General features: G+C 53.9%; 1 protein-coding gene across 3 annotated transcripts; it reads right to left on the minus strand.

The window, feature by feature from the left end:
• Window positions 1–4,233: 4,233 nt before the first annotated feature.
• LOC119957531 (synaptobrevin-like) lies at window positions 4,234–13,137 on the minus strand. 3 transcript variants are annotated; one of them, XM_038785675.1, is made up of 3 exons: window positions 13,051–13,137; window positions 7,263–7,409; window positions 4,234–4,707 (listed from the first exon to the last, which is right to left on the minus strand). In XM_038785675.1, exons 1-3 carry the CDS (start codon window positions 13,051–13,053, stop codon window positions 4,483–4,485), a joined length of 375 nt encoding a protein of 124 aa, XP_038641603.1. In that variant the 5' UTR covers window positions 13,054–13,137; the 3' UTR covers window positions 4,234–4,482. The 3 variants fall into 3 exon arrangements, with proteins under 3 accessions (XP_038641603.1, XP_038641604.1, XP_038641602.1); XM_038785676.1 differs by lacking the exon at window positions 13,051–13,137 and adding an exon at window positions 10,283–10,367; XM_038785674.1 differs by lacking the exon at window positions 13,051–13,137 and adding an exon at window positions 10,093–10,249.
• Window positions 13,138–17,232: the final 4,095 nt, after the last annotated feature.

Genomic DNA, 17,232 nt, shown 5'->3' on the forward strand with positions numbered 1-17,232 from the left:
CGGAGAAACCACGCTCAATATAATCATCATTCTTTCATCCCCGTGGAGTTGTAGAATGCGAGGAGAACGTGCGTGATATAAAAGTAAAATAAGAAAAACAAACTTATTTTCTGAGTTGGGGGAGGAAGCAGAGAAGGAACAAATGAAAAGATTTTCCGCATGGATTATAATTCCAAACGCAACCAGCACACAATTTATTTTTAACTCTTTATTTTACAAGATCTGCGGGGATGAAAGATCGTTTAATGCAGCATATCTGATCTGGCAGTCAGCCTCAGTACATTAACCTCCGCTCGTTTTCACTTCAAAGATGTTTCATTTCATTGTCTAATCCTTTTTGAATTCCCGAGATACTTCACTTCAATGGCCTCCATCTTTGTTTGTCTTAACCCCACAATTTCCCCTCCTCCCTCTCCTGTCGGAAGACTCTCCTTCACTGAGCTACGTCTCTTGGAGCATGCGGGAGCCTCCGCCTTTCATAAGCACGGTGATGCGGCGGATAAAGGTGCAAAGCCAGGACGATGTTTCCCTCCTGGGGGAATCTAGAACTGGGAATCACAATTTAAGACTAAGATGTCTCCTTCTTAAAATGGAGATGAAGCGACACGTTCTCTCAGAGGGTCAACAATTTGTGAAATTCCCTTCCCCAGAGATTTGTGATGGACAAGGGGGGGACAGACAGCTGTACGGGTCATTCTTGTTTATTCCCTTCTTTTATTTTTGCCATTACATTTTCGATCCATGGATGTTTAATGGACCTGTGACTTTAAGGCAAAGCGACCTCTACCTTTAACTCAATTAGAAGTTTCCAGAAGGCACGGCTGGTTTACCCTGGTGATTGCGGTTGAGCCAGCATCAGTGATGACCCGGTTTGATTGATTTGGATTGTAGTCAGTGAATTGGACCAAAAGGCTGTGCCCCATAACTGGCGGGGATTGGATCAGATCCCACTGGGGTGTTTCAGAACATCAAGGGTTGCGCTTTGGTTTCAGTTTGACTCCTGGCAGCTCAGAGGAAGGACGGGCTGACCCCCTCCCTCCGTTATTTTCTCCAGAAAGGCCAACTTTATTGAGGTGGATCATTACTGGCTGAAAGCGAAAGACTTTCATCTGCAAGCTCACCGTGAGGAAAGCTAAAGAACCAACATTGGAAGCAAAGAATCTTATCTTTTGACCTTCGTCCTTATTATTTCACCCCTTTCCCCTCCTCTGTGTTGGTCTGTCTTGTGCGTGTCAGTAGAGGGGGGACACTTAAAGGGGGTGGTAGGTATTAGCTTGTTGTATTAACTGCATATTTCATTAGAATGCTTGCTATAAATAAACAGTAATCATATTCCAACTCACAAGCCTAGTGACTGTAATTATTTGGCAACGACTTTGGGAAATTTATAAGAATTGTTGGTTAATTCACTCGTGTTGTGACAGGTGGGGCTGGAATTGACCACACACTAGCCCAAAGTGTTGTGACAGCAGAAAAGTGGAGTTGACACCACAATGAGGTCAGCCGTTGTCTTATTGAGTGGCGGTACAGGCTTGAATAGCTGAATAGCCTCCTCCTGCTCCCTATGAGTGAGTGCTGATGGGCTTAAATCGGGCGGCCATGGGCGCACTGGAGTTGTCCCGGTACCCTGGGAAGTCTTCCCAAAGATGAGGCGCCAATTGCTTCAAAAGAGGGAGCGAAAGCTGTGAGATTTACCCCGGGTCCCTGCTATCCCCCTGCAGGACATTGAATTACATTTTTTCCAGGAAATTCGGGAGTAAGGCTCCACCGTCTTTACGCTGTCGTCAACACTTGGCCTCATTTTGGGAGACTCCAGCCTCACATCTATCAAATCGGAACTTTAAACAGAGACAATGTGAATATTCTCATCCTTCAATTCAGCCAATTCCAGGAACCAGTTTACTGGTCCAATTATGCCGCAAAATCCAATCACAATTCGTATTTTTATTCATCCACGACATGTGGACAGGGCTGGCAAATCCCTATTGTTTACCCAATCTATAGTTTGCTCCGGTTTGTTTCATTGATTGTTAAAATTCAACAATATATATTTTTCTTCATTTTTGGGATAAATTAGAATCCCGGTGGTGCAGAAGGAGGCCATTCGGCCCATCGTCTCTGCATTAACTCTCTGAAAGAGCACCCGACCTGGGCCAACATCGCCCACCCTATCCCCATAACCCAGTAACCCCACCCTACCCCCATAACCCAGTAACCCCACCCTATCCCCATAACCCAGTAACCCCACCCTACCCCCATAACCCAGTAACCCCACCCTATCCCCATAACCCAGTAACCCCACCCTACCCCCATAACCCAGTAACCCCACCCTATCCCCATAACCCAGTAACCCCACCCTACCCCCATAACCCAGTAACCCCACCCTACCCCCATAACCCAGTAACCCCACCCTATCCCCATAACCCAGTAACCCCACCCTATCCCCATAACCCAGTAACCCCACGCTATCCCCATAACCCAGTAACCCCACCCTATCCCCATAACCCAGTAACCCCACCCTACCCCCATAACCCAGTAACCCCACCCTATCCCCATAACCCAGTAACCCCACCCTATCCCCATAACCCAGTAACCCCACCCTACCCCCATAACCCAGTAACCCCACCCTATCCCCATAACCCAGTAACCCCACCCTATCCCCATAACCCAGTAACCCTACCCTACCCCCATAACCCAGTAACCCCACCCTACCCCCATAACCCAGTAACCCCACCCTACCCCCATAACCCAGTAACCCCACCCTACCCCCATAACCCAGTAACCCCACCCTACCCCCATAACCCAGTAACCCCACCCTATCCCCATAACCCAGTAACCCCACCCTACCCCCATAACCCAGTAACCCCACCCTACCCCCATAACCCAGTAACCCCACCCTACCCCTATAACCCAGTAACCCCACCCTATCCCCATAACCCAGTAACCCCACCCTACCCCCATAACCCAGTAACCCCACCCTACCCCCATAACCCAGTAACCACACCCTACCCCCATAACCCAGTAACCCCACCCTACCCCCATAACCCAGTAACCCCACCCTACCCCCATAACCCAGTAACCCCACCCTACCCCCATAACCCAGTAACCCCACCCTACCCCTATAACCCAGTAACCCCACCCTATCCCCATAACCCAGTAACCCCACCCAACACTAAGGGCAATTTTGGACACTAAAGGCAATTTAGCACGGCCAATCCACCTAACCTGCACATCTTTGGACTGTGGGAGGAAACCGGAGCACCCGGAGGAAACCCACACAGACACGTGGGAAGAACGTGCAGACTCCGCGCAGTCACACACCCGCGTCCCTGGCGCTGTGAGGCAGCAGTGCTAACCACTGCGCCGCCGTGGACGTGAGCATCACTTGTTGCCCATCATTTATTCCGCTTGAGAAGGTGGTGGGTGAGCCGCCTTCTTGAGCCGCTGCAGTCCCGAGGTGTAGGTACACCCACTGTGCTGTTAGGGAGTTCCAGGATTTTGCCCCAGCGACAGTGAAGGAACGGCCGATATATTTCCAAGTCGGGGCGGTGAGTGACTTGGAGGGGGAACCTCCAGGTGGTGGGGTTCCCAGGTATCTGCTGCCCTTGTCCTTCTAGATGGTCGAGGTCGCGGGTTTGGAAGGTGCTGCCTAAGGAGCCTTGGTGAGTTGCTGCAGTGCATCTTGTAGATGGTACACACGGCTGCCACTGTGCGTCGGTGGTGGAGGGAGTGAATGTTTGTGGGTGGGGTGCCGATCAAGCGGGGCTGCTTTGTCCTGGATGGTGTGGAGCTTCTTGAGTGTTGTTGGGAGCTGCACTCACCCAGGCAAGTGGAGAGTATTCCCTCACACTCCTGACTTGTGTCCTTGTAGATGGTGGACAGGCTTTGGGGGGGAGAGGGTGGTGAAGAGTGAGGTGAGTGGCAACTGGCCAATTTGGGGAAGCAGATTCCGTGAGCGAACCGTTCTAGTCCTCTAATAATCTTTTCTCTCGGCCCACGAATTTACTGTGAGGTCTTTTCGAACCTCTCAACCATGGGGCTGTTAATTCAGTACCATGGCTGTTAAGCAATCGTACCTTGTGCAGGACTCTCAGTCGGTGGCTTCCTCCGCTTCTCCGACAACGCAACCACGAGCATGCAGAAACTCTCCCCTTATTTTTACTCGTTGGAATGGTAGATAGAGAGGTGGGGGGGCCTAACCGCACCGTTCAAGTGACAAGACTCGGGGAAAACTGAAGCGTCTACAGGCCCCTCTGGGTCCCACATGTGATTGAAAGTGTAAAATTAAGTTGCATCGCTCGATTTTCTTACTCGAAACGGTTAGACAACGGACTTGACTGAAGACGGCACTAAATACGTGTTAACTGTCAATTGCTGCCCCTTGTAGCTGACTAGTTTCTAACATCTAAGTACCAGTTGCCACAGCAACTGACGATGGGTCATGTTCTTCTGCAAAGCGACAGCATCCAGGTCACAAGGCTGTCAATCGACTGTCCTCACTGTCGTCGAAGACGGAACTGAATCCGCTGATTTGATAGATGAGACTGAATCCACTGATTTGGTGGATGGAAGGACGCAAATGATCACGATAATGATGGTGACGAGGATCACAAGGCCGACTGTCACTCCCAAAATAAGTTTCCATTTCAAATTGGCGAACCGTTCTTTCTTTTCCACCTCCTTGGCCGTCTTCTGAAAGACTTTTCCCTGCGAAGGGAAACACATACCATTAGCATGCACCAGAATCCTCGATCGGAGATACTGATACGATGTTGTTGAAAGTTCTGTTCGAGGGCGGCACGGTGGCGCAGTGGTTAGCACTGTTGCCTCACGGCACCGAAGACCCGGGTCACCGTCCGTGTGGAGTTTGCACGTTCTCCCCGTGTCTGCGTGGGTCTCACCCCCACACAACCCACAGATGGGCAGGGTAGGTGGATTGGCCGCGCTGAATTGGAAAATATGAATTGGGTATGCTAAATTTATATTTAAAAAGTGCCTTAATGATCAACATCGAAGGGCAGCACGGTGGCCTAGTGGTTAGCACAACCGCCTCACGGCGCTGAGGTCCCAGGTTCGATCCCGGCTCTGGGTCACTGTCCGTGTGGAGTTTGCACATTCTCCCCGTGTCTGCGTGGGTTTCGCCCCCACAACCCAAAAATGTGCAGAGTAGGTGGATTGGCCAAGCTAAATTGCCCCTTAATTGGAAAAAATAATTGGATAATCTAAATTTATAAAAAAAAAAAAAAAAAAATGATCAACATCGTGGGGGTGACTCGGGACGCAATTCTTGGAAAGTAAATGGAAAGTTAAAAGATATAAATCGGAATTTGGAAGTGTTGAGTCTGAGCTTGACATTGTCCTGGGAGCTCTGAGCACGAATTGGAAAACAAGGGGCGGGATTCTGCTGGGACCGTTCATCTCCGTGTCACAGCAGCCGACGCGGAGGAATAGAGTGCCCCCACGGCACAGGCCTGCCCGCGGATCGGTGGGCCCCGATCGCGGGCCAGGCCATCATGGGGGCACCTCCCGGGGCCAGATCTCCCCCCCCCCCCCCCCACTGCGCCACCCCGAGGGCCCCAGAGGCCGCCCGCAGAGCCGGGTCCCGACCTTAATTTACGCCGGTGGGACGGGCCTAAAACGGGCAGCCGCTCGGCCCATCGCCGGCCAGAAAATTCGGGAGGCCCCGGGGCCCATTGCGCGCGCCGGTCCTCGCAATTCTCCGAGGTGTCCGGCGGGATTCATGTCGGAGGGATTTTTGGGGGGGGGGGGCGGAGAATTCGGCGGCCGGCGGGGGCGCGGGATTCACGCCGAACCCCCGGCGATTCTCCGACCCGGTGGGAGAATCCCGCCCAAGGAATCTAACTTGGAATTCAAAGACAGTCAGCAGACTTCTCCGTCGACGGAATCCTCCGGTCTCCCGGCAATGTACCGACGGACAGTGTTCCAATAATAATAATCTTTATTCGTGTCCCAAGTCGGCTGACATTAACACTGCAATGAAGTTACTGTGAAAAGCCCCTAGTCGCCACATTCCGGCGCCTGTTCGGGGTACACAGGGAGAATTCAGAATGTCCAATTCACCCTAACAAGCACGTCTTTCGGGACTTGTGGGAGGAAACCGGAGGAAACCCCACGCGGACACGGGGAGAACGTGCATACTCCGCACAGACAGTGACCCAAGCCGGGAATCGAACCCGGGTCCCCTGGCGCAACGAGGCAGCTGCGCTAACCACTACGCCACTGTGCCGCCCCCAAATCAACAGATACATCTCGTCTAAATTAACTCACTTGACCCCCCAAGCGAGTGTGCGTCTGTTTAAAATACAGATGAGTCACAAACAACAGGTCTAGCACCTTTCGAGACGTCCACGATGGATTTGTCACAACATAGCGACAGTCGGGGACCGGACGTCTTTGCCGTTTGTGGAAAGGGTTAACTCACTCAGACTTAGCGGTTGCCCTTTCAATTGAAGTGTTTGAAGAATTAGATCGAGCTCTTTGGGCTGAAGGGATCGAGGGATATGGGGGGAAGGCGGGATCAGGGTATTGAACTTGATGATCAGCCATGATCATAATGAATGGCGGAGCAGGCTCGGAGGGCCGAATGGTCTCCTCCTGTCGCTATTGTTTACATATGTATGTTTGTGATAGCTACACTTAACTTTCACACCAACTGTAGGTCTCATAATTGAAAAAAAAATACATTTAGAGAACCCAATTCTTTTTTCCAATTAAGGGGCAATTTAGCGCGGCCAATCCACCTACCCTGCACATCTTTGGGTTGTGGGGGGTGAGACCCACGCAGACACGGGGAGAATGTGCAAACTCCGCATGCACAGCGACTCAAGGCCGGGATCGAACCCGGGACCTCGGCGCCATGAGGCAGCAGTGCTAACCACTGCGCCGCCATGTCGCCCTTTGGCCGAGGTTATTCGTGAAGGCCCCGCCGTCTCTACCCTGCCCCCCTATGCCTGAGGTGTGGCGATCCTCCGGTTAAATCACCCCCAGTCAGCTCTCCCTGGCAAATGGGAAAGTAGCCTATGGTCATCTGGGACTGTGGCGACTTTCCTCATGCAGCCACCCACCCTGCCACCTTCAATGCCTTGTGGGCATGTGCCCCCCCCTCCCCCTCATAGGGTTTAAAAAGATCAACACAATGGTGAAAAAAGGAGATGCGTCTGAATGGCCGGTGTAGACTCGATGGGCCGAATGGCCTCTCTACACTGTCGGGACTCCACGATTCAAATGTAGAGTCTACTCACGGCTTCCTGTAGCTGCTCTGCTCTGTCGCCGAGAACCTCCAGTTTCTCCCCTCGCTCCTTGACTTTATCCACATTGATGATCATGACCTCCATGACGTCGTCTGCATCTTTCTGGATTTTTCTGATGATATCGGAATTACTCGTACCCTGCAACGAGCGAGACCACGGTAAGAGATGTGTGGGCCGGCGACATCGGGAAAAGGTTCGACAGGTTCGGAACTACCTGCTCTTGAAAAGAGGGGGGTGAGTGGGTGACCTAATCGAGCACTTCAGGGATGTTGTGTTTCGGTTCCCGCCAGGAAGGTGCACTCTCCTGCTGGCCGCTAGTGGGCGCTGTGGGGATCGGCAGCCAGGGATTGGCTGTAGTGAATCGTAGCTGGTTGAGAAGGGGCCTTCTGGGCCCTGGCTCATCTCAGTGCTGTCATACGGCTGTCCGAAAGGCCAGCCTGCTGAGGAGATGCGACGAGTGTGCTGGTTGAGTGAGTGCAAGGCGCTGTTGGGAAGGGGGGGGGGCTTCTTAGTGAGTGAGTTGGAGGCAGGAGGGTGTTGGAGAAGTGGGGAAGCTGAATGATAGACTGTGAGGGTTGATAGAGTTTAGCAAGAGGAGGTTCTGAGTGAGGGGGCTGTGTGTGTGTGTGTGGGCAGGGTGGGAAAGGACGTGTGGGATGGGGGCAGGAGGATTGGGAATGGAGTGAGTGAGGGGTTGGCAGGAGTATTGGGAATCCCTACAATGCAGAAGGAGATCATTCGGCCCATCGGGTCTGCACCTACCCTCTGAAAAAGCACCCAACTTAGATCCACTCCCCCACCCTATCCCTGTAACCCCACCTAACCTACGGGTCAATCCACCTAACCCGCACGTCTTTGGACTGTGGGAGAAAACCGGAGCACCGGGAGGAAACCCACGCAGACGCGGGGAGAACGTGCAGACTCCACACGGACCAGGCCGGAATCGGACAGCCGTATGACAACACTGAGATGAGCCAGGGCCCAGAAGGCCCCTTCTTAACCAGGCCACTGTCACCGAAAACCCCTGGCGCTGTGAGGCAGCAGTGCTAACCACCGTGCCACCGTACCGTGAGCAGGGGTGTGTGGGCAGGAGGATTGGCAAGCGGGGCTGGTGTGTGTCTTACGGCGGTAATATGGAGCTCCTGACTGAAACCTGTACGATGGGATTTGGGCCTTGTTGGCCGTGAGCAGGTGGTGGGGAGTTAAGATGGGGTCACATCGGGGTCACATCAGAAGACCCGACTTGCAGAGTCCTTTGCTTTGCTCTGCAAGTATATAATTCAGCAAGTGTTATCATGGACTTCATCTTGTGGCCTAGATTTAGGCCCAGCCTGTCACCACAGGTAGATTTGGCAGCCTACCTGACAGATTCATCTGCCTGACAGATTCTTTCGATTTGCCCCAGTTTCTGTTTTGGCTTTAGACAAGGATACGCCCTTACATTTTCCGGGAAAGATAGCTGGCACGTAAGCCCTCATTTAGGGCTTTAATAGCAAGTAAAACCCAGCCACTGGTTCAGACATGCCAGCGTGCATTGGCACCAGTCCCCAGGCCAAATCACAGAACCCCTTACAGTGCACGAGGAGGCCGTTCGGTCAGCGTCTGCACCGACCTACCCCAAATGAGCAACCTTAGCCTGGGCCCACTTCCCCCCGCCCTATTCCTGTAACCCCCACCTTTGGACACTAAGGGGCAATTCAGCACGGCCAATCCACCTAACCTGCACTTCTTTGGACTGTGGGAGGAAACCGGAGCACCGGTAGGAAACCCACGCACACACGGGGAGGACGTGCAGACTCCGCACAGTCACCCGAATCCGGAATCGAACCCAGGCCCGTGGCGCCGTGAGGCAGCAGCGCTAAACGCTGCGCCACCGTGCCGCCCGCTCAGGGAGGGAATTGTGGTCCAGGCGTCCAAAGACCGGGGACCCTGAAAGGGCCAGAATTTGAGGAGCGCAGAGATCTCGGGAGATGCTGGAGGTTACATAGCCAGGGCCACGGAGAGAGCTTAAAAAAAAAGAGGGTGGATTTCAAAATTGACCTGTTGCTCAACCCAAGATCCATTGTCGGTCAGCGAGGACACGGGGTGACGAGGGAACAGGAGTAAAGGACTTGGTCAGCAGCAATCCGGACAGAGTTTACAGTGACGGAGGGGGAGGGCAGGTGCGCTGGATGGTCAAGTTTAGAGGTGGCAAACACACGGATGAGGGTTACAGCCGCAGGCGCCCTTAAGATACCAAGCCCTCCGCGGGTCCTACCAACCGGTTGGCGGGGGGGGGGGGGGGGGGGGCATCGCAGCCAGATCCGATCCATCTTTTCACTCTCCAGTGCAACCGGATGGTGATGTGCCCCTCCCACCTCGCCCCCACCCCACCCCACCCCCTACCCAGCCACCACACAAGGATAGCAAAACTTTTAAACAAACAGAAAACACTGGACAATCTCAACATGTCTGACAGCCGGAGTCTGCCTGACTCTTGGTCAGAGGGATGAATGAAAACGGATTAGGCGAGTCCACAAGTGTCTCCTTCCCAGCAGAACCTCTTGACGATATTAGCGGGGTTGCTGTATGCGTTCTGACTGGGGCAGCCGATCAGGCTAATGTTGGAGAGCTATTTCCAAAGCAGAAGAGAATGCGCTGACACGGAGAGAGGGGGTGGGGGGAGAGAGAGAGAGAGAGAGAGAGAGCAGTGAGTGCCTCGAGAGACTGGAGCAGTTATAAACCTCCCCCACCCTCCTGTTTAACCAGAGCCCCCCCCTCCCCAGAACTTTGGTGGCATTTCAAGGGCTGGAAATCGCACACAACGTGAAACTTCACTCACCATTGCTGGCTGCTTGCTGCTTTGTGCTGGATTGCTGCTATTTTAATCTCAACAGCAAGCGGTGGATTTCCCCTTCTGTCTCCACCTCCCCAACAAACAAGTTAAGACTTGGCTTCCGGGTACAATGTGATGTGTGTGTGTGTGTGTGTGTGTGTGTGAGCTGCCGTTTACAACAATCGATTCAACTCACGTTTACAACTACTTCAGACTCAGTTTTCTCGACTCTAAGGCGAATTGATCACGGCCAAGCGGCCGAATCTGCACATTGTTGGACTGTGGGAGGAAACTGGACGCTCCAAGGCTTTGAGGAATGAGTCCCAGTGGAGATCTGCCAGGCCGGTGGGGGGGGGGGGGTTAACTCCAAAGTTGGAGGGTTAGAGGAACTGGGAAAGGAGGTGCTGGAGGGGGTGGGGTGAGGATTTGAATTGAGGCGTACAAGATTGCGCGACAGGTTTAGGTCGCCAAAGAGCATTTTCGCAACGTTCATCGTCATTTTACATCTTGCCGTACCGTTGGGGACGAAAGGGGCACGAATCGTCCTTCGCAAAACCCTCGTAGAGTTCAGTCAAGAGGCACGATGGAAAATATCCCCCCCCAACGATAGTGTTTGGGGCAAAGTAAAAACGGGACCTAGGGTAGTTCCGGCTCGCCCATAGAATCGCTACAGTACAAGAGGAGGCCATTCGGCCCATCGAATGCAGCGACCCTCTGACAGAGCACTCCGCCAAAGCCCACTCCCCCATTCTATCCCCGGAACCCCACTAACCAATAACCCAAAGGTTACCCTCCGAACCTTTTTGGACATTTAGGGCAATTTATCGTGGCCAGTCCGCCGAGCCTGCAGGTCTTTGGACTGTGGGAGGAAACCGGAGCACCCGGAGGAAACCCACATGCAGACTCCGCACACAGGCAGGCACCCCGAGGCCGGATTCAAACCCAGGCCCCATGGCGCCCTGAGGCAGCCGTGCTCACCGCTTGGGGCCCCCTCTGCCAGGCCCTAGGCCCAGTCCCCAGCCAATCAGTAAGATGCCCCTGTCAGCGCTGGGCCATATCACGACATTCCGCGACATGTCATACTCTGCGGCCGTCACGATAAAGCCCAAGGCTGATTCATCCAAGAGGACAAGTCACGATCGGACAAGTAGAACGCAGATTGGAAACCAATTGGTTACGAAGAAACACCCGTTGCTACGGAGATGCGCCATGATGCGCGATCAATAACTACTGAAGCGAAGGAGTAGTCCGAATCGAAGGCTTTAATCAACAAGATGTTTCCCCAGCAGCTCGAGTACAGAAAGAAGGCCGGCTGCTGGGGAAACACGGGTTCTTATACCCCGCCTTACTGGGCGGAGCTACCTTACGTTCCGACCAATGAAATGCAAACACTTGGGCCAATGAGCAGCGAGCCTTCTCCACCAATGGTAGCTCACACTCCCAGGTACCGTAGTACCTCTAGTCATACTACCGCACGCCATCTTAACTCAAAGTCGCTGAATTCAACCGGTCAACCGTCCAAAACGTTGGCTCCAATTTAGCTGGCTTAATTCGCGTTACCCAAGTGTAATATCCTGCTGGGGATGGCGGCCATCTTCCTCAGCCGTGTGGCGCACCAGGGACATAAACTCGGCAAGCTCCAGCGATAGAGCAGGGGGAATGAACGAGAGAGGCTGCATTGCTCAATCCAGAGGGCCACTCAATGGGCTGAATGGTTTCCTCCCGGGCTGGGACGATTCTACCGTCACCCGGTTTCCTCCCCCAGTCCAAAGACGTGACGATGCGGCGGGGTGAGGGGAATAGGGGGAGTGGGCCTAGGCCGGGCGCTCTTTCAGAGGGTCAGTGCGGACTCGATGGGCCGAATGGCCTCCTTCTGCACCGTCGGGATTTCTCTGGAGGGGAAGCCGGCGAACGTTTGTACGGCGCCTTAAAAACAAAATCACTTATATTCATGCTCGGAACTCCAAGTGGCTGACACAGCAGATTCACTACGTGGGGGCTTGGCCAGAATATTAATTCCTCCTCCATTCCTATCATTCTTTCCTCTCAAAGAGCATTTAAAGTCGTGTGAAAATGGCTCAGGGCGAAACTTCCTGGCCCCTGACAGGAAGGAAATAGAGGATGACTCAGATTTATGGCTGAGTTTAGGAGGAACTTCTTCACCCAAAGGATTGTGAATCTATGGAATTCCTTGCCCAGTGAAGCAGTTGAGGCTCCTTCGTTAAATGTTTTTAAGGTAAAGATAGATAGTTTTTTGAAGAATAAAGGGATTAAGGGTTATGGTGTTCGGGCCGGAAAGTGATAATGGTGGTCGTGGTCATGTCGAGGCAGGGGATGGCGAACGGGAGTCAATCACGTTGAGGAAGTACGTGTTGCGGTTGGTGGAGGGGAGGGGACTTCTGAAGTCCATGCTGAGGCGTTCAAAGGGGCGGGAAGCCTTTATCAGATGCGCTTTCTCTGGGCGGTAGAAGTGCGGCTTGCACTCCGCATAAATGTGGCAGTTTCTGGTGACTGTCCTGACCTCCTCGATGGAGTTGGGGAGGTTGCGGGTCTTTACAAAATGAAAGAAGCGGGTGACCCCCAGGTGGCAGAGGTCCACGTGGAGGGCTCAGAAGCGGTCCACTTGTGCGTTGGCACAGGTGCCGGGGGACAGGGCATCGGGAGGCTCGTTCAGCTTCCCTGGACGATACAAAATGTCATAGTTATAGGTGGACAGTTCTATCCTCCACCGCAAGATCTTGTCGTTCTTTATCTTGCCCCTCTGTGCATTGTCGAACATGAAGGCCACTGACCGTTGGTCTATGAGGAGGGTAAACCTCCTGCCGGCCGGATAGTGCCTCCAATGTCGCACAGCTTCTACTATGGCCTGAACTTCCTTCTCGACCGAGGAGTGGCGGATTTCGGAAGCCTGGAGGGTTCTGGAGAAGAAGGCCACGGGTAGACAGGGAGAGTGCAGCGTCTTACCATGGTAGGGTGTACGAAACTCTCCGTGCTCCCGGAGTCCAGTTGGTCGCTTTGTGCCCGTTGAGCAGGAGCTTCTATGTTGCCGTAGAGAGGGTGCGGGTCGAGACTGGTCCAGAGGGACTGAAGTGAGTCGTGGCAGATAGTCGGAGTCTTCATCGGGCGGTGCGTAGTCACCCGCGGGGCCCTCGGTGCCGATCCAAGATGGCGGCGCCCATCGGTCGCACATGGCGGGGGCGTGTACAAAATGGCGGTGCCCGTCCCCCGCACGTGGCGTCGGAAGCACAAAATGGCGGCGCCCGGAGGTCGCACGTGGCGTTGGGGGATGGGGGCAGCGAGGTTCGCGGGCCCCACGGGGCCTCTGGAGAGAGAGAAGGGGGAGTCCCGCGGTCGCTGCCCGGGACCGCAGTGACCGCCTTGGCCTGGCAGACGGACACAAAGTGGCCTTTCTTCCCGCAGCCCTTGCATGTTGCCGATCGGGCTGGGCAGCGCTGTCGGGGGTGTTTCGCATGGCCGCAAAAATAGCAGCGGGGCCCGGCGGGTTTGGCGGGGCGCCCTGCGGCGCAGGCCTGGGGGGAGTCCGAGTCCATGGGCTGAATACCACGCTGCCCAAGGGGCCGCCGCGCGGTCGGGGGCGTATGAGCGGGCGTTTCTGTTTGCGACATCTAGGGAGGTAGCGAGGGCCCGTGCCTCCGTGAGGCTCAAGGTTTCCCTTTCTAATAGTCTCTGGCGGATCTGTGGGGACTGCATACCTGCGACAAAAGCGTCTCGGATGAGGAGTTCAGTGTGCTGACTAGCCGACACTTGCGGGCAGCCGCAGTTCCTCCCCAGCTCGAGGAGGGCACGGTAAAAATCGTCCAACGACTCACCAGGGATCTGCTGCTCGGTGGCCAGTAAGTGCCGAGCGTAGATTTGATTTACCGGCCGGATGAAGTGTCCTTTGAGCAGGTCCATGGCCGCATCGTGTCCTCGATGAGCGTGTAGATGGCCGTGCCGACGCACGAGTGGAGGATGTGTAGCTTCTGCTCCCTCGGCGGTACGTTTTCCGCCGTTCTGAGGTAGCTGTTGAAACAAGCCAGCCAGTGCTTGAACGTGGCTGCTGCATTAGCTGCATGGGGGCTGAATCGCGGACACTCCGGATGCTGGATGCGGAGCTCCATCCTTACCGAGACATACCGGTGGACAGAGGGGTTGCCCTGTATGCCAACAGCGCAGGGTTGAAGTCAGAAGCCGAGTCCGCAGCCTTGCAGAGCAGTTGCTTCCCGATATGGACTCGTTTCTCGACCTTCCCGTTGGATTGTGGGTAGTGTGGGCTTGAGGTCATGTGTTTCAATTGGTACAGCTTGGCGAAATTGGATCACCCTTGGCTCTGGAATCAGGGACCATTGTCATTCGTGACAGTGAGCGGAATACCATACCTGGCAAATGTCTCCTTGCAGGCCTTGATGGCTGCCCTTGATGTGAGGTCTGACAGCTTCACAACTTCCGGGTAACTTGAACAGTAATATGTAATGAGCATACAGTCATGCCCATTGGCGTGAAAAAGGTCGATTCACACCCTAGACAACGACGAGGTCGCCATCTCCTGTTGCTGGAGTGTTTCTTTGAGCTGAGTAGGATGGTAACGCTGGCAGGTCGCACCATTGAGCAGGTCGCACCTGGTTGATTTTAGGCCAATAGACAGCCTGTCGGGCCCTGCGCCTCCATTTCCCGACAGCGAAGTGTTCATCGTGGATTTGTTTGAGCACTAAGCTGTGGAGGCTGTGAGGAATAACGATACGATGTAGCTTGAGGAGGATCCCCTCGACGACTGTCAGGTTGTCCTTGATATTAAAGAACCGGGGGCACTGCCCTTTCTGCCAGTCATTTGCAAGGTGATGCATTACCCGCTACAGAAGAGGGTCCTTGGCAGTCTCTTCTCGAATGTTGGCCACTCTTTCATCTGAGGCCGCGAGGTTGCTGGCACACAGCGCCACCTGTGACTTAATTTGGCGGATGAAGTTAACCTGTTCACAGGGCGAGGTGATGGAACGCGACAAGGCATCCGCAGTTAGTAGCTCCTTGCCTGGTGTGTCTACTAACTCAAAATCGTACCTGCGGAGTCGAAGGAGAATGGGCTGATGTCTGGGCGTCATGTCATATAATTCCTAATGAATGATATGGACTGGCCTAGTGGTTAGCACAACCGCCTCACGGCGCTGAGGTCCCAGGTTCGATCCCGGCTCTGGGTCACTGTCCGTGTGGAGTTTGCACATTCTCCCCGTGTCTGCGTGGGTTTCGCCCCCACAACCCAAAAATGTGCAGAGTAGGTGGATTGGCCACGCTAAATTGCCCCTTAATTGGAAAAAATAATTGGGTAATCTAAATTTATAAAAAAAAAAAAAAAAAAATGAATGATATGGACCAAGGGTCTGTGGTCAGTCTCTACTGTGGAGGTTGGTAGACCGTAGATGTAGTCATGGAACTTTAAAATGCCGGTTAGGAGGCCCAGGCACTCTTTTTCAATCTTACCTCTGCTCAGTGGGAGTCATGGCCCTTGACGCATCGGCCAATGGACTTCAGGACAAGGAGTCATCCTTCTGGAGGAGCACCGCACCGATGCCGTCCTGGCTGGCGTCCATGGAGATTTGTGTCTCCCTCTCCGGTTCAAAAAACGCTAGTACCGGAGCAGTGGTGAGCTTTTCCTTTAACTCGAGCCACTCTGCTTGATGTGTGGGTAGCCACTGGAAGGCAGTGGACTGCTTCACCAGATGACTGAGATCCGTGGTGTGTGAGGCGAGGTTGGGAATGAACTTCCCCAAGAAGTTAACCATACCCAGGAAGCGTAGTACCGCCATCTTGTCTTCCGGGGTCTTCATGGTGTTGATGGTCTTGACGTTGTCCAAATCTGGTTGTGCACCCTGCTGGGATATTTGATCGCCCAAAAACTTGATGGATGAAATGCCAAAGGAGCACTTGGCCTTGTTCAACTTGAGGCCGTTGGCATGGATACGTCGGAAGAATTGTTTGTGACGCGGTCTGGCAGCCAGAAGGTTGAATTGATGGTGGTGGGGGGGGGGGGGGGGGGGGGGGGGGGGGGGGGGTCTTTTTGTCGGTCTGGACTGACGGACTGGGCTTTGACTGGGAGGGTCCCTGGGGAGGGGAGGGGGGGGGGGGGGGAGTCAATATGCTTTGCAGCCTGCAAAGACGGTTTGTTTTTCAGTTTGCGGATGTTGGGGGGGGGGGGGGTCATTTCTGAGTGTGCCCAGGGAAGCCATTTTGCAAGAGAGGGAGTTTTGAGAGAATTCCTCGGAGTGAGGAATTGCATTCTGATCTGCCTGACGCTGACCCCACAAATCCCCCACAGCGAGGTGGATTGGCAGCTGTGTGAACATTTTCTAGCTGTTTGATGGGGAGTTGAGCGGTGGTCTTTGAGGTGTGGTTGTGGGAAGTACTCACAAGGATCGGACGCAGATAGAGGCCTACAAGATTATGAGGAGCATGGATAGAGTGGATGGGCAGCCACTCTTTCCCAGGGTGGAGGGGTCAGTCACCAGGGGGCATAGGTTTAAGGACCGTGGGGCAAAGTTTAGAGGAGATGTGCGAGGCAGGTTTTTTACACAGAGGGTGGTGAGTGCCTGGAACGCGTTGCCAGGGGAGGTTGTGGAAGCAGATACATTAACGGCGTTCAAAAGGCATCTTGACAAACACATGGATAGGATGGGGATAGAGGGATACGGCACAAGGAAGGGCTGAGGGTTTTGGCCAAGGGTGGGATCATGGCCGGTACAGGCTTGGAGTGCCGAAGGGCCTGTTCCTCTGCTGCATTGTTCTTTGAATTGATGGGTGCACCATTCTCAGACCACAACCCTGACTGCTCACGTGACTAAGCCAAACACGGAACCACAACGGGTGGAGTTGCCACCCTCCTAAATGTAAGGTTTCACTCCAGCTAACGGCTCCCTCTGGTGGTCATCCACTAGGAATTCTCTGCCCACGCAGCAACCAAATAAGGTGGCTGGGAATTGGATCTGACTCCGCATGTGGGGTGCTACCCCCGAAAGAAGGACGCAATTGCTCCAGGGAGAGGGCAGAGGAGGTTTACAAGAACGTTGCCCGGGTTGGAAAAGTGTGGCTACGAGGAGAGGTTGGAATAGGTTGGGGTTATTGTCCTTGGAGTAGAGGGTAGTGTGAGAGTCTGGAACT

Source organism: Scyliorhinus canicula, chromosome 26 (assembly GCF_902713615.1).
Source record: "Scyliorhinus canicula chromosome 26, sScyCan1.1, whole genome shotgun sequence".
NCBI lineage: Eukaryota > Metazoa > Chordata > Chondrichthyes > Carcharhiniformes > Scyliorhinidae > Scyliorhinus > Scyliorhinus canicula.

What these genes read in the sequence shown, in the direction of transcription:
- LOC119957531 (XM_038785675.1), bottom strand. An exon ending in CAGAGCAGCTACAGGAAGCC is followed by an intron (nt 4,708 to 7,262) that starts GTGAGTAGACTC and finishes TTCCCTTCGCAG; the next exon opens with GGAAAAGTCTTTCAGAAGAC.